Source organism: Sminthopsis crassicaudata, chromosome X (genome assembly GCF_048593235.1).
Source record: "Sminthopsis crassicaudata isolate SCR6 chromosome X, ASM4859323v1, whole genome shotgun sequence".
NCBI lineage: Eukaryota > Metazoa > Chordata > Mammalia > Dasyuromorphia > Dasyuridae > Sminthopsis > Sminthopsis crassicaudata.
This window is the reverse complement of record NC_133623.1, coordinates 33235408-33258335: the sequence shown is the minus strand read 5'-3', so window position 1 is coordinate 33258335 and position 22928 is coordinate 33235408. Positions and strand designations below refer to the sequence as shown.

Sequence of the window (22928 nt, the reverse complement as noted above, 5' to 3'; positions counted from 1 at the left end):
GACAGGATTCAAAAAAAGATCAGTGGACAAGAATACACATATAGGTGGAGATAGCTAAAGAGACAGAGAGATAGAAAGGCAGGATTGAGAGACAAATGTATAGATGGTACAGAATGAAAGAAGTAGGGGGAAAGAGAAGTGTAGCCAGACTTGAAAGATGACAGAGAAGTGATAAAGAGAGAGATGTGTATACAAGAGGAGAAATATAGGTGGAAACAGCTAGAGATAAAGAGATAAAAGGATGGGATAGAGAGACAAAGGAACAGATGACACAAAAAGATAGAAATATAGAGAAAGAGAAATCCAGCCAGACGTGAGAGTTGACAGACAAATGATAAAGAGAGAGCTGGATGGAGAAGAAGAGACATATATAGGTGGAGATCGCTAAAGAGACAGAGATAAAAAGACAGGATAGAGAGACAAATGTATAGATGATACCAAATGAAAGAAATAGAGAAAAAGAGAAGTGTAGCCAGACTTGAAAGATGACAGAGAAGTGATAAAGAGAGAGATGTGTATACAAGAGGAGAAATATAGGTGGAAACAGCTAGAGATAAAGAGATAAAAGGATGGGATAGAGAGACAAAGGAACAGATGACACAAAAAGATAGAAATATAGAGAAAGAGAAATCCAGCCAGACGTGAGAGTTGACAGACAAATGATGAAGAAGAGACATATAGGTGGAGATCGCTAAAGAGACAGAGAGATAAATAGACATGATAGAGATAGAAATCAATAGATGATACCGAATGATAGAAATATAGAGAAAGACAATTCCAGCCAGACTTGAAAGATGACAGAGAAGTGATAGAGAGAGAAATGGATGGAAAAGAAGAGACAGAGAGGTGTATATACCGAAAGAGATAGAGAGATAAAAGGACTGGATAGAGAAATAAACAAACAGATGAAACTGAAAAGTAGAAATAAAGAGATAGAGAAGTCCAGTCAGACTTGAAAGATGACAGAGACGTGATAGAGAGGTGGATGGAAAAGAGGAGATATAGAGGTGTAGATAGGTAAAGGGACAGGATATAGAAACAAATGAATAGACGGCACCGAATGAAAGAAATATAGAGAAAGAGAAGTCCAGCCACACTTGAGAGTTGACAGACACATGATAAAGAGAGAGATGGATGGAAAACAAGAGACCTCTATAGGTGGAAATAGCTATTGATAGAGAAAAAGGAACAGATGATACAAAAAGATAGAAATATAGAGAAAGAGAATTCCAGCCAGATTTGAAAGATGACAGAGAAGTGATAAAGACAGAGATGCATGGAAAAGAGGAGAAATAGAGGTGGAAAAAGCTAGTGATAGATAACAGGACGCGATAGAGAGGCGAAACAGAGGGAGAAACATAGGGACAATAGAGAAGTAAGGTCAGAAGAGCAGAATGGGCCAAGGGGATAGAAATATGGAGTGAGAGTGGAAGGTAGAGAAGAGAAGGCTGCAGGGAGAGAAGTGCAGAGAGGACAAAAGTATGGAAAGAGAGAGAAATCTAGGGATAAGAAAGAAGAAGGAAGGGAGACAGGGAGAAAATAGCAGAGAGGGCAGAAGGTAAGGACAGAAGTGAAAGAAAGAGAAGAAGGGAAGTCCTGGGAGCAAGGAAGGAGGGGTGAGAGTGTAGAGGGGAAGAAGTTGGGAACGGCAGGAATGATAGAGAGGGCAAAGGGGACAAGAAAGAGGGAAGAGAAATTGGAACATAGAGACAAAAGAGTAGGAAGGGAGTGAGAAAGGAAGGTTGGAAGAGCAGAGCGGGCCGAGGGGAGAGAAATATGAACTGAGAGTGGAAGGGACAGAAGCAGAGAAGGAAGGAGAAAGAAGGCAGAGGGGAAGAGAAGTATGGAAAAACGGAGGAACTTAGAAAGAAGATAGTGATAACAGAGAAGGAAAGGAGGGAGGGAAGAGGTAGGAAGGAAGGCAAGGAGCGGGAAGACAATAGAGGGCAAAGGAGAAAGAAGTATGAAGAGAAGGAAAGGAAGTGAAATGTGAGGTGAGAGTGAAACACAGGGAAGCAGACAAGGAAGGGAGTGAGGAGGGAAGCTGGACAATGGGAGGAGCAGGGACAACAGAGAAGGAAGAGCAGGAAGCAAAGGGCAGAGAAGTAGGAAGAGGAGGAAAGTAGGGACAGAAGAGGAGAAAAGGATGGGTAAGAAAGGAGCAGAGAGCTAAAGGCAGAGAGGGCAAAGGGAGAGAGAAGGGGAAAAGGAAAGGGAAAATAATAGAGTGCAAAGGTGATAGAGGAAGAGAGGGCTGGCAGGAGGCAAGGGCATAGAGGGCAAAGTATAGAAGCATGGAGAGAAGGTGGAACTTAAGGACAGAAGAGAAGGAAAGGAAACAAAATATGGAGTGAGAGTGAAATGTAGGTAAGTAGAGAAGAAGAAGGGAAATAAGTAGCAATGGAAGGAGCAGAGAAAGGGAAGAGAAGGTAGAATGTAGGGACAGAAGAGCTGGAAGGAGAAGGAAAGGAAGTGAAATATCGAGGAAGAGTGAAATGAGGGAAGCAGAGAAGACAAGTATGGAGAGGAGGAGAAAGGGAGTAAGGAAACATAGGAGCAGAAGAAAAAGTGGAGAAAAGTATGGAGAGAGGGAGTAAAGGTGGGACAGAAGGGGAGAAAGTGATGGGGAAGGAAGAGCAGGAAGAAGAGAAGGTGGAATATGTAGGGAAAGGAAGAGAATGGAACATTGGGAAGCAGAGAAGTGTGGAGAGCAAAGAAGGAAGAGGGGGAAGGAATAGAGGGGAGAAGGAGGAAGGTAAAGGTAAGAGAGGGGGAACAAAGGGACAACAGACAAGGAGGAAAAAGGGAACAAGCAAGGAAGGAAGAGCAAAGTAGAAGTATGGAGAGGAGGTGTAATATAGGGATAGAGGGAATGTAGGAAAAGGAGGAAGAAATGTAAGGAGAGGGAGAAACAGGGACAACAGAGAAGGAGGGACAGGAGCAGGGGGCAAAGGGCAGAGAAGTATGGAGAGGAGGTAGAATGGAGGGACAGAAGCGCTGGAAGGAGAAGTAAGGGAAGAACATAGGGACAAGAGAGAGGATAAAGGGAGCAAGGAAGGAGGAAGAGGAGGAAGGAAAGAGCAGAGAGGGCAATGGGGAGAGTAGAAGAAGGGAAAGCAAAGAATATAGGGACAACAGAAGGAAGAAACAAAGAGCAGAGGGCCAAGTAGTATGGAAAGAGGGAGAAAGGTAAGGAGAGGAGGAGGAAAGTAGGGACAGAAGAGGTGGAAGGAAGAGCAGAGAAATGGGGAAGAAGAGAGTAATAATGGAAAAGGAAGGAACAAAGAGCAAGGGGCAAAGGGGAGAGAAGGTGGGATGTAGGAATAGAAGGAGAGTAATGAAGGAAGGAAGGACAGAGAGGGCAAAGTAGGAAGAAGCGTAAACAGAAGTTGGAACTTAGGGACAGGAGCAGGGGGCCAAGGGCTGAAAAGTATGGAGAGGAGGTGGAATGGAGGGACAGAAGAGGAAGGAAGACAGGGAAGATAAGTATGGGGAGAGGGAGGAACATAAAGGGAGGAGAACGGTATGGGTAAGGAAAGAACAGGGAGCTAAAGGCAAAGGCGAGATAAGTATGGAGAGAGGGAGTAAAGTAGGGACAGGAGGGAGGGAACAAAAAGGATAGAAGGTGGAATGTAGGGACAGAAGAGCTGGAAGGAGAAGGAAAGGGAGTGAAATAGGTAGAGAACGTGGAAGTTAGGAAGGAAGAACAGGATGAAGAGGAGGTGGATTACGTAGGGAAAGAAGGGGAAAAGGAAGGGGTGTCGAGAGGGGAAAGGGGAAAGAACGGAAGAAGAGAAGGGGAGGAAGATAAATATGGGGTGAGAGTAAAATGTAGGGAAGCAGAGAAAGATGGCAAAAGGGAGTGAAATATGGAGATAAGGTGGAATATATAGGGAAAGAAGGGAAGAACATAGGGACAACAGAGAAGAAAGGTAGGAAGGCAAAGAAGAAAGATGTATGGAGGGATGGAAGAGTAGAGAGCAAGAATGGGATAGATGGGAAGGAAGGTCAGAGAAGGATAAAAGGAGGTAGGAACTTGGGAAGAAGATGGTGATAACAGAGGAGGATAGAAAAAAAAGGTAGGAACATAGGGACAACAGAGAAGGAAGGAGCAAAGAGCAAAGGGGAGAGAAGGTGAGACATAGGAACAGAAGGGGAGTAATGAAGGAAGGAAGGGCAGAGAAGGCAAAGTAGAAGGAAGTGTGAAGAGAAGGAAAGGAAGTGAAATATGAGGTAGGAGGGAAGAGGGAAGCTGAAGAAAGGGAGGAACATAGGGACATAAGAAGAGGAAGGTAGGAAAAGCAGATGGAGGCAAAGGGGAGAGAGAGAAAGGGAAGTCCAGGGAGCAAAGGATAGAGAATGAAGGAAAGGAACATAAGAAAGCAGAGAAGAAGGGGAAGGGAATAAGAGCAGGGAAGGCAATAGGGAGGAACATAGGGAGGGAGGAAAGAGGAAGAGCAGGAATTGTAGAGAGGGTAGAACTTAGGGACACCAGAAAGAAGAAACAAAGAGCAGAGGGCCAACAAGTATGGAAAGAAGGAGAAAGGTGAGGAGGAGGAAAGTAGGGACAGAAGAAACAGAAGAAAGAGCAGGGAAATGGGGACGAAGATAGGGATAACAGAGAGGGGAAGAGGAGTATGGAGAGAAGGTAAAACATAGGAACAGAAGGGAAAGGAGATGAGAGAAGGAAGGGAACATGTATGAAGAGAAGGAGGAACATAGGGACCGAAGGGAAAGAAGAATGGAGAGAGGAAGGCAGGAAGGAGGAAAGAGCAGAGAGAGCAAAGTAGATAGAAGTATGGGCAGAATGAAAAGGAAGGGACAGAAGAAAGGACAGGAGCAGGGGGCCAAGGAGAGAGAAGAATGAAAACAGAGGAACTTGGGAAGAAGACAGTGATAACCGAGAAGTAAAGGAGTAAGGGAAGAGCAGAGTGGGCCAAGGGGAGAGAAATATAGCGTGAGAGTGGAACATAGGGAGTGAGGAAAGAGAAAAGAGGTAAGAACATAGGGACAACAGAGATGAAAGGAGTAAAGGGGACAGAAGGTGAGACATAGGAACAGAAGGGGAGTAATAAAGGAAGGGCAGAGAAGCCAAAGTAGAACGAAGTGTGAAGAGAAGAAAAGGAAGTGAAATGTGAGGTGAGAGTGAAACACAGGGAAGCAGACAAGGAAGGGAGTGAGGAGGGAAGCTGGAGAAAGGGAGGAATATAGGGACAACAGAGAAGGAAGAGCAGAAGAGAAGGAAAAGAAGAAAAATATGGGGCAAGAGTGAAATGTAGGGAGGAATATATAGGGAAAGAAGGGAACAAGGAAGGGGGGTTGAGAAGGTAAAGGAACGAGAATGGAAGAAGAGAAGAGAAGGCTACAGAGAGAGAAGTGCAGAGAGGACAAAAGTATGGAAAGAGAGAGAAATCTAGGGATAAGAGAGAAGAAGGAAGGGAGACAAGGAGAAAATAGCAGAGAGGGCAGAAGGTAAGGACAGAAGTGAAAGAAAGAGAAGAAGGGAAGTCCTGGGAGCAAGGAAGGAGGGGTGAGAGTGTAGAGGGGAAGAAGTTGGGAACGGCAGGAATGATAGAGAGGGCAAAGGGGACAAGAAAGAGGGAAGAGAAATTGGAACATAGAGACAAAAGAGTAGGAAGGGAGTGAGAAAGGAAGGTTGGAAGAGCAGAGCGGGCCGAGGGGAGAGAAATATGAACTGAGAGTGGAAGGGACAGAAGCAGAGAAGGAAGGAGAAAGAAGGCAGAGGGGAAGAGAAGTATGGAAAAACGGAGGAACTTAGAAAGAAGATAGTGATAACAGAGAAGGAAAGGAGGGAGGGAAGAGGGAAGAATATAGGGACAGAAGGAGAAGGAAGGCCCAAAGAGCAGGGGGCAAAGGTCAAAGGCAAGACAAATATGGAGAGGAGGGGGAAGACAATAGAGGGCAAAGGAGATAGAAGGAGCCAAGGGCAGAGAGGGCAAAGTAGAAAGAAGTATGAAGAAAAGGAAAGGAAGTGAAATATGAGATGAGAGTGAAACTGGGGAAGCAAAAACAGGGGGTAAAGGGCCAAGAGGAAGGGAGTAAGGAAGGAGGGAGGATCATAGGGACAACAGAAAAGTATGGAGAGAAGATGGAAGTTAGGAATAGAAGAGAAATTTGGGGAAAGAGTAGCACATAGGGAAGCAAAGAAGGAAGGCAAAGGAGAGATAAATGTGCAGAGAGGAAGGAATATAAGGAGAGAATAGAGGGGTGAAGGGATGAGGGGAGAGAAGTAGGGAAGCAGAGAAAATACAAGAGAGAAGAGAAGAGAGGGCTAAAAAGAAAGAAGTATGGAGAGCAGAGAAGGAAAGGGAAGAAGACAAGAAGGGAAGAATGTAAGGAGAAAGAAAGAAAGAAGGCAAAGAGGAGAAAAGTATGGAGAGAAGGTGGAACATAGGGACAGAGGGAAGGTAGGAAAAGCAGGAAGAAATGTAAGGAGAGGGAGAAACAGGGACAACAGAGGAGGGACAGGAGCAGGGGGCAAAGGGCTGAGAAGTATGAAGAAGAGGAGGAAGGAAATGACTGATAGGTATAAGGGGAGAGAAATATAGAGTGAGAGGAGAACATAGAGAAGGAAGGGAGTAAAAGCAGGATGGACCAAAGGGGCAAAGGGGAAAGAACAGAATAGAGGGAGGGCAGAGAAGTATAGAGACAAGAGAGGGGCAAAGGAGAGAGAAGAGGGAGAAATGTAGGGAAAGCAAAGAATATAGGGACAACAGGCCAAGAGGAAGAAAAGAATGGAAAGGAAGGGGAAGACAATAGAGTGCAAAGGAGATAGATGAAGGGAAGAGTAGGGAGTGAAGGGCAGAGAGGGATGGAAAGAGGGAAGAACGCAAGAAAGAAAGTGAAGAATATAGGGTTGAGGAGTATAAAGAGGAGAAAGGGATGGGTAAGGAAAGAGCAGGGAGCTAAAGGCAGAGAGGGCAAAGGGGGGAAAAGGAAAGGGAAAATAATAGAGTGCAAAGATGATAGAGGAAGAGAGGGCTGGATGGAGTGAAGTATGAAGAGAAGGTTGGAATTAGGGAGAAAAGAGAAGGCAAGGAAGAGAAATATGGGGTGAAAGAATGCAGGGAAACAACAGGAAAGGAAGGAGGCAAGAGCAGAGAGAGCAAAGTAGATGCAAGTATGGAGAGCAAAGAAGGAAGGGAAGAACAAGGAGTGAAAGACGGAGAAACAAGGAAAACGAAGAACATAGGGACAACAGAGAAGGAAGGAAAGTGAAATATGAGAGGAGAGTGAAACGTAGGGAAGCAGACAAGGAAGGGAGTGAGGAGGAAAGCTGGAGGAAGGGAGGGAAGTCCAGGGAGCCAAGGACAGAGAATGAAGGAAAGAGGAAGGAACATAAGGAGAGTAGAGAAGGAAAGGAAGTGAAATATGGGGTAAGAGTGAAACTAGGGAAGCAGGAAAGACAAGTATGAAGAGGAGTATGAAGAGGAGGAGAAAGGGAGTAGGAAGGAGGGGAGTTAATAGGGAAGAAGTAGAGAGAAGGAAGGGAGTAAGGAGTGAAGTGAGGAATATGGAGAGGTGGAACATAGAAACAGAAGGGGAAAATGAAGGATGGAAGAAAAGAATAAGAGAGGAGGAAGGTAGGGAATGAGGAAGGAAGGTCGGAAGAGCAGAATGGGCCAAGGGGATAGAAATATGAAGTCAGAGTGGAACACAGGGAAGCAGAGGACAGGAGTAAGAGCAGGATGCGCAGAGAGGGCAGAGAAGTATGGAGAGGAGGTGGAATGTACGGACAGAAGAAATAAGGGAAGAACACAGGGGCAAGGAAGGAGGGAAGAGCAAGAAGGCAAAGGCAGGGGACTTATGGAGAGAAAAGAGGAACAAAAGGAAAGAAGCTTGGAAGAGCAGAAATGCCAGAGAGGGCAAAGGGGAGAGGAGTATGGAAAGAGAGAAGTGAATAGAGGCCTGAAGGGAGTGAGGTAGGAGGAGCAGAGGGGGCAAAATGGAGAGAAACCAGGAGAGAAAGGGAGGAGGAAGGGCAGAGCAAAAGGAAAGGAAATATGGAGAAAGGTAGAACATAGGGACAACAGAGAAGGAAGGAGCAAAAAATCAGGGGGCAAAGGGCCGAGAGGTCAAAGGGAAGAGAAGTATGAGAAAGAGAAAGAAGGAGGAAAAAGGCAAAGTAAGAGAAGTACAGAGAAAAGGTAGAACATAGGGACAGAAGACAAAGAAGGAGAGGGAAAAGATGCACGGGAAGAAGAAACAACATGGAGACAGGAGAGGAGGAAGGGAAGAGCAGGGGGAAAAGTGCCAAGAGGTCAAAGGGAAGACAAGTATGGAGAGGAGGGGGAAGGCAGAGACAGAAGAGATATTTAGTGAGAGTGTAATGTAGGGAAACAGAGAGGAGAAGGAAGGAGGGAAGAGAAATATGGAGAGTAGAGATGGAAGAAAGGAAGGAGTGTTGAGAAGGTAAACGGGAAAGAAGATAGAACTTGGGGAGAGAAGCATGAGGAGGAAGGGGAACAACATAGGGATAACAGAGAAGGAAGGAGGAAAGAGAGGAACAGAAGGAAAGTCTGAAGAGCAGAACTGGCAGAGAGGGGAGAGGGTGTATGGAGAGAAGGAGGGAAAGGAATGAAGGCTAGGGAGAGGAAAGAGAAAGATAGGAGGGCTGCAGAACAGAGGGAAAATAGTGGAGAAGAGATGAGAGAATAATGGAAGGGAGAAAAGAGGAGAAAGAAGCTTAGGGGAAAGGCAAGAGCAGGGAACAAAAAACGAAGAGGAGAAAGGAGTAAAAAGAAGGGGAGGAAAATAGGTTTTCCAACTTACCAATTCCAGTTTGGGGGCCAGCTCCACTCACAGAGGTTGTTGGTTGTTCTTCATTCTTGTAAAGGACCCTGACATCAGGGAAGTGATGCTATGACCTGTGGGTAAAATGGACTGAAATGAGAGAGGGCACCTCCCTGAAATGTGCAATGGCACCTACCCTCCCTTTCCTCTCCAGAACCAGCTGAGTCCAGTGTGAGATATAGATCAGGACGAGCAGAGATGGCCAAGACCTTGGCCCTTTTAAGCTAAGGTCTTTAACAGGCCTCTGTTTGACAGAGGCAGTGCCCATTCAATGAGTATAGCTAGAAAAGAAATAAGGTAAAGAATGGCCTCTTTCACCTAATCCAAGAAAGTCTAAATAAAAGAATGAAGGAATCTGGTAGGAGAAGACCCTCAGGGTTTCTGGCCAAAGCAGAAATGACTAATACTGACATTCAGTGACTAATACTGAGTCAGTGGGGTGGGGAGCAGTGATTGGACAGCACTAAACTCCTGCGCCTCCAGTGGTGATGTCGAGGTAATAACAAAGCTTGCTTTTGACCTTCCTTATCCAAGTGTCAATACGCCAAGGCCATTGCCCAATTAATTTCATGTTGTTTTGCCATCCACAGCCAGAGCCTCCTTCAACCAACAAATGGCAGCTGGACAAATGGCTCAACAAAGTGAACCCGCATAACAAAACAATTATAAGCAACCAAAATGAGACATCCAGTGAGAATAATTCTCTACTTTCCATCACCGCACAAACTGAAGTACAAAATAAAGGAAAAGTCAATCCCGGCCTATTTCAGATTGAACCCAAAGAGAGGCCCCTACTGAGCCCTCTCCGGGAGAAAGCTCGCCAACGGCTCATCCAGAAACCACCACCTCCTCTGGAGACTAAAAACTTCAAGCAGAAGTCACCCGCTCCAAATGAAGCAGCCTCTCAGAAGACCATGGGCAAAAAGCAACCCCAAAAGGTCGAAAGGACACCCAGCACCGAAGAATACCCCTGGCCTAGACCAAATATTCATCCCAGCAACACTCCCAAAGACAAAGACACACCGGAGCACGGAGAGCAGGCCAAAGCACGCAACAGAGCAGCAGTTGGAAAACTGGCCCCGAGGAAAGAACCCAAACTTACGGCAGCATTTATTGCCGAAAAGAAGAAGTTGAGAGGCCCTGGAAAAATCGTTCCCAAGTCTAGAGAATTTGTTGAAACCGATTCCTCAACTTCAGACTCCAACACGGACCAAGAAGAAGCCTTACAGGTCAAATCGGGGCCTCCCTGTCCCATCCTGACCAGCGCCCCCAAACCGAGGGAGGCTCCAGGCAACTGCATTGTCAACGTCAGCACTTTAACCGGAAGCAGCAGCAGCAGTAATAGCAGCATCTGCATGGATGCCGCCGCCGCTGAAGTGGAGGAGCAGCTTTTCTCACCTCTGCCCATTGTGCAAACTGAACTTTTGTCCCCAATACGTGATAATGAGGATGCCAATTCACTTTGGGTCAAAATAGATCTTGACTTACTGTCTCGAGTACCTAGCCGAGAGCCAGCTGAAACCACTTCCACCAAGACAGACACCAGAGAAAATAATGCAAAACAGCCACAGTCACAGCCACAGCCGGCACAGCCTCCACAGTCCCGAGAGTCACCTGGTCCTTCATTTGCTGAAAAGGTGCCGGTCAAGAACAAGAGGAAGTACAAGGTAGGTCAGCTAAGCGGCTATTCAGGTTATTTCTCAGGGAAAAGGCCTTACTGCCATGGCTTTTTAGGTAGTGAGGAGGTATTCAGAAATGCTTGCTTTCTACTCAGAAGGCCTGCCTCATTCACTATCTCTCAAGCCTCCTGACCGATATAGGAACCTTGGTGTCTTTTAAAAACATTACTAACGTTATCTGCCATCAGTATGAAATCTCAGAGCCTGCTGACTGAATGGCAATTGACAGAAACTCTGTGGCAGATAGTAAACCTGAAGTTCTATTCTTAGTTAAAATGGCTACCTCCTATAGCTTAAGTTGAAATTATGGGCAACCAAGGGAAAATGCCAGAAAAAAAATCCCATGCTTTTTGTGGGTTGCAGAGGAATAAGTGGAGGGCCCTAGCATTCTAGTGTATTAGCTATCTACTTGAACAAGAATTGGACCCATGGCTACAACTTTGGTTCTATTTTGCTCATTTGGGGATCAGCATGATAGAGAAAAGAGGGAGGCTGGTGACATGATCTAATTTCCATTCCATCACCTCCCCAACCAATGAGGCAGACCTCAAGTCAGCTCTCTCTCTATTGCCCGATGTTTGGTCAGATACCTATGGTATATATAAAAGATACCCTTACTTAAAAGAAGTATCTCTGATCCCCGCATGCCATACCCCTATTTATAAAAAGCAGTCTGTTTTAATCTTAGAACTTCCTATGCCCTATAAGTAGAATAAACATTCTACTTATGTATTTAGATCCTCTCTTATCCCAGCTCTTTTTGTTGTTGTTGTAGTCAGCTGACCATCTGGACCTGTTCACCGAGAACAAGAAGCAGCGGCTAGATGATATTCCACCATCCTGTCTGCTTCCACCTTGCATTTCACCAATACCCAATAGTCACAGATTCCCCAACACTAAAGAGTAAGTCTGTTCTTAGAATTAAGGTACAAAAACACATGTAAAATGTATGGGATTGCCTGTCATCGGGGGGAGGGAGTAGAGGGATGGGGGGATAATTTGGAAAAATGAATACAAGGGATAATATTATTAAAAATATATATAATAAATAAAAAAAAGAATTAAGGTACAAAGAAAAACTATTATTTAGTAAGTACCTGCAGAGTCTGGGGTGGGGGGCATCCCAGAGGAACTTCAGGCAAAGGATGGGCATCCCTCAACACAATGGGTGAGCATAAAGCACTGGTGTATATGGCAGCAGATGATTCCATTGCTCCCAGATTTATCCTGGAAGCAGTTCTATGGAACAGCTCATAGGACCACTAAAAAAGCCCCAAGTGACATTTGTTCCAATGTAGAACAGAAACAAAAGGCAGACAAAACGCAGGCAGATGCTAACATTTCTCCCCAACAACCAACTATCTTCAGTATCAGTTTTGATGGAGCAGATCACTTCAGTTAAAAAAAAAAGCGACTCCTTGTTCCTTCATCTTGAGGTCTAAAACAGTCTGGTTCTATTGAGGGGAGGGGTGTCATATTTGGAGGATGGAAGAGAGAATGACAAAAACAGTGGCTTTCTCAGGCCTTAATGAAAAGCAGTCAGGTGGGGTTGGGGACAAATAAAGGAGAAATCTGCTGCTTCAAATAGTGTTGAGTTTTTTGTACCTTTTTGACCACCCTCAAAAGGCCGGAGGCTTGCAGGCTGTGACATTTTCATTGTCTGCCAATCGGCCTCCTCCCTTTCTTCCTCCAACTACAAAAACTTTCCAGCCCAAAATCCAGCTCTCCATTCCACTCTGATATTTTGACTGTATTTCTTCCTGGATTCTACATCTATGTTAACTAATAGTCATGCCAGCTGTTTAAAGTATTCAGCCTGGATAATTATTGCCACAGATTCATTCGGAAAGATGACTTCCACCAAATGCCAGTCCACGAGTCCATTGGTAGTCCACAGCCTAGCAGCACAAGCCTGCCTAAATGCTGATAGCAATAGATTTCCTAGTTTGGTGGAAGGTAGAACAACTGCTGCTATTTTACCTTCCACCTCCCTGGTCCCTAAAACATACCATTCCCTCCTTTCCTAGCACACTCAGAACAAAGGTAGCTCCACCTTCACTCCCTGAGACTGTGGCTTGCCTCTGGGAAGGGAAGCATATTCTGGAGCACCTCCTGAAATTCATACTCAATGTTTCAAAATGCCCAGCTGCCAGGCTCAAACCATTCCAAAGATATCTTCCAGAGAAAGGAAAGAATTAGAGTCCAACAGATAGCTGGCAAAAACAGCAGCAGTCGACTTAGAAAAAGCTAAACTATCTTCAAGTCCAGTCAGGAGAAAGAGGTTCTGAGAAAGTCCGATTCTTTTTGTTTGGCAAAACAACTGTTTGGACCTGTATACATATATTGTATTTAATTTATACTTTATCATATTTAACATGTATTGGTCAACCTGCCATCTGGGGAGGAGGAAGGAGGGGGAAAATTGGAACAAAAGGTTTGGCAATTGTCAATGCTGGAAAATTACCCATGCATATATCTGGTAAATAAAAACTATTAAAATAAAAAAAAAAGAGGTTCTGAGAAGGGAAATTGCAGAATTGCTTTTTTTAACTCTCGTTACTTCCTGTGACTTTTTCCATAAGCAAACCATTTATATCTTTCTTTCTATGCCCTATATAGGGGGTTCAAGCCAGAAAATAGAGGTGGTTTCTCTGAGCAAACATCTTAATTCTTTCTTACTCTCTCTAAATTTCCATGACTAGGGAGATTCAGGACCTTTTACTGTTTGGGGGGAGAAAGGAAAGGACAAAAAAAGAAAATGAGTCTAGTTTGTCATTTAAAAACCACCAATCACAATATAGCAGTGGTACAAATGGGGTGGAAAAACAAACAAAACCTGATTTCTCTCTCAGAAGGCTTTTCCTGTATATCCCTTTTAAGCAACCATTCTCTCTACATCTAAAACTTTGGAAAGCACCCCTCCCCCCCAAGACCAAGGTCTCTTCCACCTGCAGAGGATGATCTTAGGTCTTTCGGGTGGCAGTTTGCCCTTCATTCTCCAAAAGTACCAATGGCATCAGGGAAATGATACCATGACATGCAAGTGAACTGGATTTGAGGGAGGGAGGGCTATACAAGGTCACCTGCCTCACTTTCTCCTCCAGAGCCATCTGGGTCTAGTGACAAAATATAGACTAGGATACCTGGAGATGGCCATGGATGCAGTGGGAGACCTTGGCCTTTTTAGGCTAACGTCTTAAAACGGGTCTCAGGTTGTCTGAGGCAACACCCATTCAGTGACGAAGGCTAAGTAAGAAATGAAACAGGGAATAGCCTTTTTATTTAGTCAAAAAAAAACCCTTACCTTGCTGGGAGAGTTCTTTCCTGTCATCAAAGGGGGAATTGCTGCTTCACCCCTTCTCCTCTGGGCTGCTCTGCAAGCTAGCTAAGAAAAGATTATTTTCCAGGGCGTCATCACTGATGCCGCTAGAATATGCCCATCTTTGAAGGACTTGTGCCAAATAAAATGTCCCAAACCCTACATTGCCAGGGATTTAGGTAGATAAGGAAAGGCCCTCCTCCCCAATATGCTCCAGTAGGCTGTCAACTACCTATGTGACGTGCAGAGCAGAAGAGTCATGATGGCTATGTCCTACCCTTCTAGTCTGGCCTATACCACCAAAAGCAGGAGGAACCCTTCAATGGGCTAATTGAACATTGCTTCCTCTCCATTAAAGGCATATTTGCTCTCTGTATGCTGAGATTTTGAAAGCTTAGCTCCTTATGTATTTCTTAGGCCTGGCCTGGCCCTATATCTTGGAAGCTCTCCCAAGCTTCGAGATCATTTTAATCACACATCATAACTGCTTTCAAATTGCTTCTCTTGTAGAAAGTAATTTTTTAAATTTGTCAATTAAAAAAATCATTTTAACCAATTATGATAATGCTAGAAACACTTCAAGGGATTTAAAATTCATCCACATGGTGGGCATTCACAGTGGGGAGTAGGAGAAGCACAATTGTGGAAAAAGAGATAGAGAATGACAAATATTATTAAAATTGGCAAATTTGTGCAACCCTAACGAGCTGGAACAAGGAGCCAATATTGACTTCCACCAGTTCAGGACATCATTCTGCTCTACTGCTTGTTCGTCTTCGATTTGCTCCTTTGAGATATTATAAATCCATACCTTCTGACACTGACTGAAGTTGACCAAGAGGAAGACACAATTCCAGTTGACTTAATTTGTTACTGGAAATTTTTGTCAATAATCATGGAGAGTAAATGACTGTTCAGTGCAATATTAGTTGTGCGAGAAAAAAAAATGAAAATTCTAGTAATCCTCATTGATTAGACTAAAACAGTAACTAAAATAGAAATCCATTGCTCACATTCTCATCGTAAATAACTACCAGGGCCTGAAGTCCCTGGTTGTGCTTTGTTTTGGGGGGCCTTGGTTCTCTGGGCAGATTGCCCATTTCTACGAGTTCTAAAATAAGGTCTGCTAGTATTTGAAAATGCACAGTTTTGCTATGACTGAAAGAGATATATTCTGGAAAACGGGGTGCCTCAGATTTGGCTGTCAATCTAGTGCCTTTGGGGTCAAGTTGTTGCCGAGGCAAACACTTTTGTTCACCCAAATTTTCCCCATAGCTATGTGTGGAATACCTAAGCACGTCTATCTAAAGAAAAGCTCTTTTTGCTCATCATCCCATCATTTACTGAGTGCTTCTGCTGAGAAATAAGGAGAAACCTTCCTTTAAAATGGAGGAGAGTAAGGATTGAAAGCAGAGCTTCTTATTTTTTTTCTGTTCATGAATTCCTTTCACCTGAGAAATTTTTATGGGAGCTCAGGCATTAGGTATATAAAATAGACATGCAAATCAAATATTTACTGATAGTGGATGACAATTCTGTGCCCCTCACATTTAAGAAGCTTTGATTTAAAGTATACATTGTATTTTTCATAAAAATCAAATTAGCATGAATTGAATGAGCCTTGAAAGACTGACTTTATACCATTAAATACATCCTAGGGATCTGCTTCAAAGACCCAAACTTCACTTCCAATGTCTACAATCAACCTCCATTGAGAGTCCATCATCAGTAAGGGACTGTGGCATATATCATCACTTAAAATGTTACCCTAAATGACAAGAAAGAGGAGGAGAAAAAACAAAGCTTGGAATGTGAACTATTTTTCTTTTCCTCCACCAGAAACAATACAGCCAAAAAAGTGACCAAGAAGAGAGATGACAAGCTATTCCCACCTCCACTGTCTCCCTTGTCGGATGAACCCTTACAGCGCCGCACCAGTTCTGACAGCAACAATTCCTCCAGTCAGGAAGTTCCCATGCCTACTGCTTTTCCGGCTGCCAGCTGTTCTTTTTCCAGACCCAGAAAGAATGAGACCAAGACCAATTTAAACTTCAGAATTTGTGTGAGTATTTGGGGGTGCAACATTCAATCCTGAGCAGAGCTCTAAGTGGGCGTGTTGGCATCTGGGGCAAATTCCTTTGTAGGGTGGCAAGAAGGACACATAATGGTAGGTGCCACTCGTGTGATCCTCCAGGACTGAGGGAGACCAGAAGCAAAAGATCCACGAGCTAATGCTGCTGGATAGCTGAGGGGTCGGGTACCAAAGAAGACAGGAATTGGGTTAGCCAGAGACTGGACATAGAGGGCAGTCTAGACAGAGGCAACTTTGCCAAAGCTCAGCAGTCTCCTTCCCTTACTTTTGAGCTCCCCTTCCTCCCTCAATTTGATACTTACCCCTGTGCTAACAGGGATACATAATCGCCACTCCCAATCTTTCCACCGCACTTATACTGTTGCAAGACAGGATATGTTATAACAGTATCCCATCCTGCCTTGAATTGATTTGGAGGAAATGGATTGCTAAGGGAAACTGGAGAGACGAGAGAGAGAGAGAGAGAAACAAGAGAGAGAGAGAGAACTTTTTGAGTGGGACACTTTAAACAGAGTTCTGCTTTTAAGGAAGGAGGACTGACTTAATGAAGTGTGGACATTTTTTAATGACCAAGGCTTCTCGAATTTTTCAAGCTGAAGCCTTCCCAGTTTGGCAGGACCCTGCAGAGCTTTTAGTCAGCTGGAAAAGTTTTCAAGGGACCATGGACACCGTTCCACTACAATGAGGCATCAGAGGACAACATGCTGGTGGCAGCCCAGAGAGCCAGCTCACAATATGTCTGGGGTTTGTGGACCACCCTGGCTCACTCCCCAGAGACTCATCATCAGGGTGACCACAGGGTGATTAATGGGTTTGGGTACAACAGCTCTTGTACCAAGTCAAGCTATAGAGATATGGCAACTGGGATTGGTAGAGGGGTTGCCCTCACTCACCACCCTTTCAATTCTAGAAAGAAATATCCCTGTCAATAAAGACCCATCAGCACGACCTCTTATCTGTTAACATTGGTGTTATTTTTTGGTTCCCATATCCTAGGGTCTTAATAATGGAGACCGTTTTAGGCATGTTGATGTAATATGAAAGAAGGAAGATTTTAACAGTAGAACTATTAATCAATTCTAGATCTTATGGGGAAAGCCCTCCCACTGTTAATGAGTTTTCTGATTGATTGGCCCAAGAGGGTATCTGTCCTGTAATAGTTTTGGGTAACAGTTCAGTCATTTTTCAGTCACATCCAAGTCTTCATGACCCTATTTGGGATTTTTCTGGCAGAGATACTGGAGTGGTTGGCCATTTCCTTCTCTAGCTCAAGAAATAGAGGCAAATAGGATGAAAGGACCTGCCCAGGGATACAGAGCTAGGAAGTATCTAAAGCTGGGTTTGACCTTAGAACATCGGGCCTGGAAGCAGGAAGACCTACCTACTGTTTGGGGTTTTCTTGCCAAAGATCCTAGAGTGCCTGAGTAGATGTGCTTCCAGCAACCTCAGTTTCTCACCTGCTAATTCTGAGATGAGATACTTAGATGAGAGCCTTTGCAAATGTTGTGAGAGATGCCTCTGTGCACAATACTTGGTCAATCGACAAGTATTTTCAAAGTGCCTACTATCTGCTGGGTACCATGTTGAGTACTGGGAATACAAAGACAAAAAATAAACTAGTCCCTAACTTCAAAGACCACCTATTGTACATTTGGAGCTTATATTACAATAGAGTATAAATATATAGTATGCGTATATATGTACACATATAAGAACGTCCGGAATAAAGACAATGTGAGTCAGTACAGAATAATGAATGAAGAACGGGCCTTGGAGTCACAAAGACCTCTGCCACACTGGCTGTGTGACTGTAGGCCAGCAACTTAACATCTTGTACCCTGAGCAGCTAAGGTTAAAACAGCACTTCTGCTAGAGGGAAGAGAGAATCCTTCCTTCTGCACTGATCCTCACCCCCAAAATGGCAGCCAGAATCAGAGATGTTGACTAGATAAGAATACCCCACTTTGACTCAGCACTTCCTAAGCACCCTAGGAGGTAAACAGTGCTAGTATATGTCTCCTCACGTTACAGCTGAGGAAACTGAGGCTCAGAAAGGTCGAGACTTTGAATTCAGATCTTCTTACTCCAGCATCTTTCTACTATACCACCCTGAAACAGACCAACCTGTTCCAAACAGCTTTGCACCCCATCTGGTGCAATGACTATAATTGACATTCAAAACTTCCTCTCTGGTTATCTTTGATAAGCCCTTGCAAAATCATATGTCCATGGAATTCTGTTTTCACTCTGCACGAGTCTGTTGTCAAAGCTGATTAGGTGCTTAATAAAAGCTTTTTTAATATAACAGTTATAAAACTTTGAATGCTAATGTTTATAATGATGTCAATTTCATAATAATCCCATTTCTGTTCAGAGCGCCACAATTCTCCCAGGCAGCCAAGCTTGAAGTCTGGCAGGCAGCGTGGGTATAGTTTGCTTGTTTTTCACTAAACAAAGAGGAAGGAGACGTGGGCTCTGGGCTGGGCTGGCACAAATTTGCTGTGACTTTTCGGCAAGTCATGGAACTCGACACTTTTCTGTTTTCACATCTGTCAAACAGAATGGATGCCTGCCCCGCCTACTTCACAGGGCTATTGACCGCATCAAAACGAGACCATACTTGGCTAACTTAGCACCGTCCCTTTTTATTGACTTCAAAAGTGATTAGCCTTTCATATGAAGATATCACTACACACTAGGCAAACATAAGAGAACCTACATTTTATTTTTTGTCCATTGGAGTGTTGACCTCATCCATATTAGCCTCAGATTCAAACCAGTGTTTACAAGAAGGGCCTCGGCAGCCGCTGCTACCAATCCATACTCGTAAAAGACTCCCTTTTACGACATGCCCAACTTCTGGCTTGTGTGCTGGCCTTTGCCAAAAGGTACCCAGTGGTGGGAAAGAGTTCCTCGCCTTTTGTGGAGAACAGGAACTTTCGCCCATGCTTCCCGGTACTGCCCTCTTGGGCCAAACAGTCTAGATCTGATTTCTCTTGGGTTATCAGGTCCCTTCACACAGGTCCCCTTTAACCCAGCAGCTCTTTTAACCTTAAAAGAGTCTTCTCTTCTTCAGGCTAAATGTCCCAGTCCCTTCAACTCATTCTGAGATGACATGAACTCTCCCTTTTATACTCTCCTCTTAAAAAATGCCCCTCTTAAACTGTAGGATCCAGAACCATCCCCAAAACATTTCATCAGCACAGAATAGTGGCTCGATCATCTTAACCCTTAAGCACTCTGTATTATGAGGACACATAAACTCACACCTTTTCCCTCCCAGGGTGCTTATGAAGTGCCGAGTGAAGCGCTAAGTTCAAGTGCGATATTCTTACCCGATCAACACGTCTGATTCCGGCCGCTATTATTTGTTCAACTATCACTTCAATGGGAATGTTGTCCACTAGAGATACATATTGAGCATTTTATTTTTTAAGTGCCCACTGTCTACAAGACCTTCAGCTAAGCATAGAGAATCAGTAATTCCCGAGTCTCTTCAGCCAGTGCTCACCTGACCTGAGAATGTGTGACAATGGCAGGCAAGTAAGCTCATCTTTCTTTTCTCACTTCCTTTCTTGTCCTATTCTCTGCTGTCTACATCCTCACTGGTACAGGTTGAGAGAAAGAAGCTATCCGTCCACATCACTGGCAGACAGATGACATCTATGACTCTAAAAAGTCTCCTAGGCAGCTAGCCGCTAGGAAGACTGGGCCCCACATATGGCTAGCGCTCAAAGTCTTCTAAGCTAGGCTGGTCCTCGGAGGCAATGTATGGACTGCTGTTCGCCATGGTGAAGAGAGGTCTTTCCAATGCTGGGGGACTGAGGGTGGTTCACATGGAGCCCAGAAGAGGATTCTCAAGGCCAGGCTCTCCCATCCTGTCTCACCACTCCACTGCCCCACAGCTTTTCGGTCACAAATGCTGTTGATTCCCTGCTGACTTTACATACTTCCAACATCTCATTCCCAAAGGTTTAATTACAGAAGCTTATTGGTTGAGAGTCAAGTGTCACACAGGAGAACAAAACAAGTCTCATGATGGATAAAGCTTCAAAGAAAGGGCATCTTCATTTTAACCTTAAGACATGTCACTTCTGTTTTATTCCAAGTCTTCATGGTGAGAGATTTGGCCAAAAGATATGAGTTACTAAAAGTTATTCTTATTTTGTTTTTCTTTTGCAGGGTGAAGACAACTACAATCGGGGTCCCAGCGTTGGGCTTCTGGATAGTAATCAACTGGAGATGGCTACTTGGTCTTCGATGTCCTCCCTCACCAATGGGAGCTCAGAGTCCAGAAGACCTCGGATTCAATTTGATGACATGTATGTCTTCAGAAGTATCTGAAACTGTCTTGGGTGGGGCCCTGACTTGAAGGGAAGCCTCCACATCCTTTTCTCTGCTTCCAATGACAACCCTGTGCAAATGGAGTCAAGGAAAGCCATTGACCAGAATGAGGCCCTGATGACAGACAGGGGTGCAGACAATCCCTGTCGTTCTCCCCGCGTGCCTTTGCTAAGTACTGGTGGTATTTCAGTGTTTCCAATTAGGGAGGTTTAATTTGAGGTTGCTTTGTCCCACTTTTGTGCTCACTTCCTCCAGTGGAGATAGATGCTGGGGGACCGAGAGAAATTTCTGCTCTATTTTATCTACATGCATCTCCTTCTCAGAGGGAGGGGGGGAGGAGGAGGGCAGGATCTGTTAAAATGGGCCATTTACATGCCTCGGCTAGCCATTCTGCCCATTTATCTAGAGGTCTGTCATGATGGAAATAGATGCTTTTGTCCACATTTTGCTGGGCACCGTACAGGGATTCATAGCCGAGGGGCTTGGGCCATTCGCTCTTTTAATCGAATGATGACAAAACCCACTGAAAGAATGAATTGTGTTTGTTTAGGCCTCACAATGCCGACTATTACATGCAGGAGGCCAAGAAGCTGAAGCACAAAGCTGATGCACTGGTAGGTTCCGAGACCTTTTTTTCTGCCTTTTTCCCCTTGAATGGTGTATGCTTATGAAGAAAACCCACCAGGAGATCAGCCCCTGCTGCCATTGCTGGCAGCCCACCGTAAAGCCCCTATTCTAGCAATGCCTCTGCTGAGAAATGAGGAAGGTGGCCGCTGTTTCTATAGGGTGCCTGTCCCTGACCTTTGGAGGGCTGGGACGCCCCGATCCATCTGGGATCAGCGTGTGCAGATTGCTTCCTTCCTCCTCTCAAGAGAGCCAAAGGTCTGTGTTGTTTTGCAAATAAAAATCGGTTTCAAAGAAGTCCTGGAGGCTTAGGAAGAGAATCTGAGGCAAAAGGGAGCATCCCCAGCCCACACCTTGGCCCCCTTCAGATCTACCTAGAAAGATGAGAAAAAAGAAGCTCCTCACCCTCACACATAAAACCAGCAGAGTTGAGCAAGAAGCTCCAATTGTCATTAAGCTAGCTATGTTTCCTGAGATGCCTTTTAGTAGAAGGCATCTCATGGTGAAGAGTTCAGGTTAAGGATGTGGACTCAGAAAAGAGCAGTGGCTCTCGGCCCAGAAGGCCATCTCTATAGATAAGACCTTAAAGGGAAATACTCTGAGTGTTCACATTAACCTGTTGCCCTATGATCACAGATATTTAGCCAGCATGTGTGCCAAGGAATGCTTCCATGTGCTCTGCACTTCTCCTTTCTGGAGTCCCTTTTAGAGCACAGTGTTGCTCTCCGTCTCCTCACCTTTGACTAAGCCTGACACCATTAGGAGAGGTGTTCAAGAAGAAATAACCTGAGAAGGCACCTCACAGCATGGCAGGGCCTGGAGGGAGGAGCGGTCTATAACAGGAGAGAGCTCTTAATGGGGTACCAAGCCATTGCCATGTGCCGTACATGTTCTCGGCGACCTGCCACTGATTCCTAAGAACCACCCAACAACATGTGCCTCACGAGCTGTCATTTTTGTCCCCCTTTTGGTCAAATAAAGTCATCCAGCCACCGTCTGGGACTAACATCCCGCTGGTTGGAATCATCCCCTTAGAAATAATTGTTTCATGAGCATCGAGTTACAACCAAAAGGCCTGTGGTGGCAACTCTCTTTCGCAGTCCTCACAGTGCTATCCCAACTGAGGGAGGCCCTTCATCTTCAGCCAAAATCCCAGTAAGCCAAAGGACCGATAAGAGGTCCTTTTCAGGAGCAGATGTGACCCTACGACTGTGGAAAGTCAAATTTATCCAAAAGTTCAAACAAGTGAGATAGAGAAATTACTTAGATCCTTCTAAAGTTAAGTCTGTCTAACCAAAGCAAGCACAACAGTACCGGAGGGCTCCAGGGAAAGAGGTCCAAAATGGGGAGGGGTACGAGTCCCCAAAAGATGGGCCAACATGTGGCTGGAAGCAAACAGTTTAAGGAAATCACTTTGTGAGATGAGAGGCAAAAGAGCCACTGCTGCCACTGAGCTCACTCTCACATGGATGCACAGGTTTTCCCAGAATAGCTTTGATTGAAAGGCTGAATTTCATGCAAATCAATATTTACCCAACAGTTTACAGAAATTAAGCTATGGTTTTCTGCAGTACATCAAAGCCAAAGCACATGCATTCATTTTAAGGAGAGAGAGCCATTGTCACAGCAAATTCAGCTGGATATGTAGCTCAGATCATTCTCCAGTGTTACTTAATCCTTTGTTAGAGATAGCCACTGTGCCATTTTGAGAACTGAAACCCTTACAGTTGCCTAGAAAATATTTTGATAAGAAATATATGGGGAAATTGTCAAAGAGCATTATATCGGTTGTTTAACATAAAAGACCGCATTAGTGGAAAGCGCCCATCTAGCTATCAGAAATGAGAAATGTTAAATACTCTTATCGAATCCTTAGTATAAAATGTCATATGCAATATTCATTTACACATCAGAAGGAATCAGAAAGCCTAAGTCGGTTTCCGGATGACCATTATCAGGGATAAACATCCTTTTGCCTTTCAATTCTCCTGAAATACACCATTTCGGAATGCCGTATCTGCAGCTTTTTGACACCATCGCGTGGTGGCGTCATTTA

At 44.5% G+C, this 22928-nt stretch overlaps 1 protein-coding gene across 6 annotated transcripts in view; it reads left to right on the top strand.

The window, feature by feature from the left end:
* AFF2 (ALF transcription elongation factor 2) overlaps positions 1-22928 on the top strand; it is a 524775-nt gene that overhangs the window by 480053 nt on the left and 21794 nt on the right. For all 6 annotated transcript variants that reach the window (XM_074278090.1, XM_074278092.1, XM_074278094.1 and 3 more), the window contains 5 exons: positions 9405-10481; positions 11269-11396; positions 15652-15874; positions 20087-20226; positions 20799-20862. In XM_074278090.1, the coding sequence (XP_074134191.1) occupies positions 9405-10481; positions 11269-11396; positions 15652-15874; positions 20087-20226; positions 20799-20862 (1632 nt within the window). The remainder of the gene's footprint in view (positions 1-9404; positions 10482-11268; positions 11397-15651; positions 15875-20086; positions 20227-20798; positions 20863-22928) is intronic.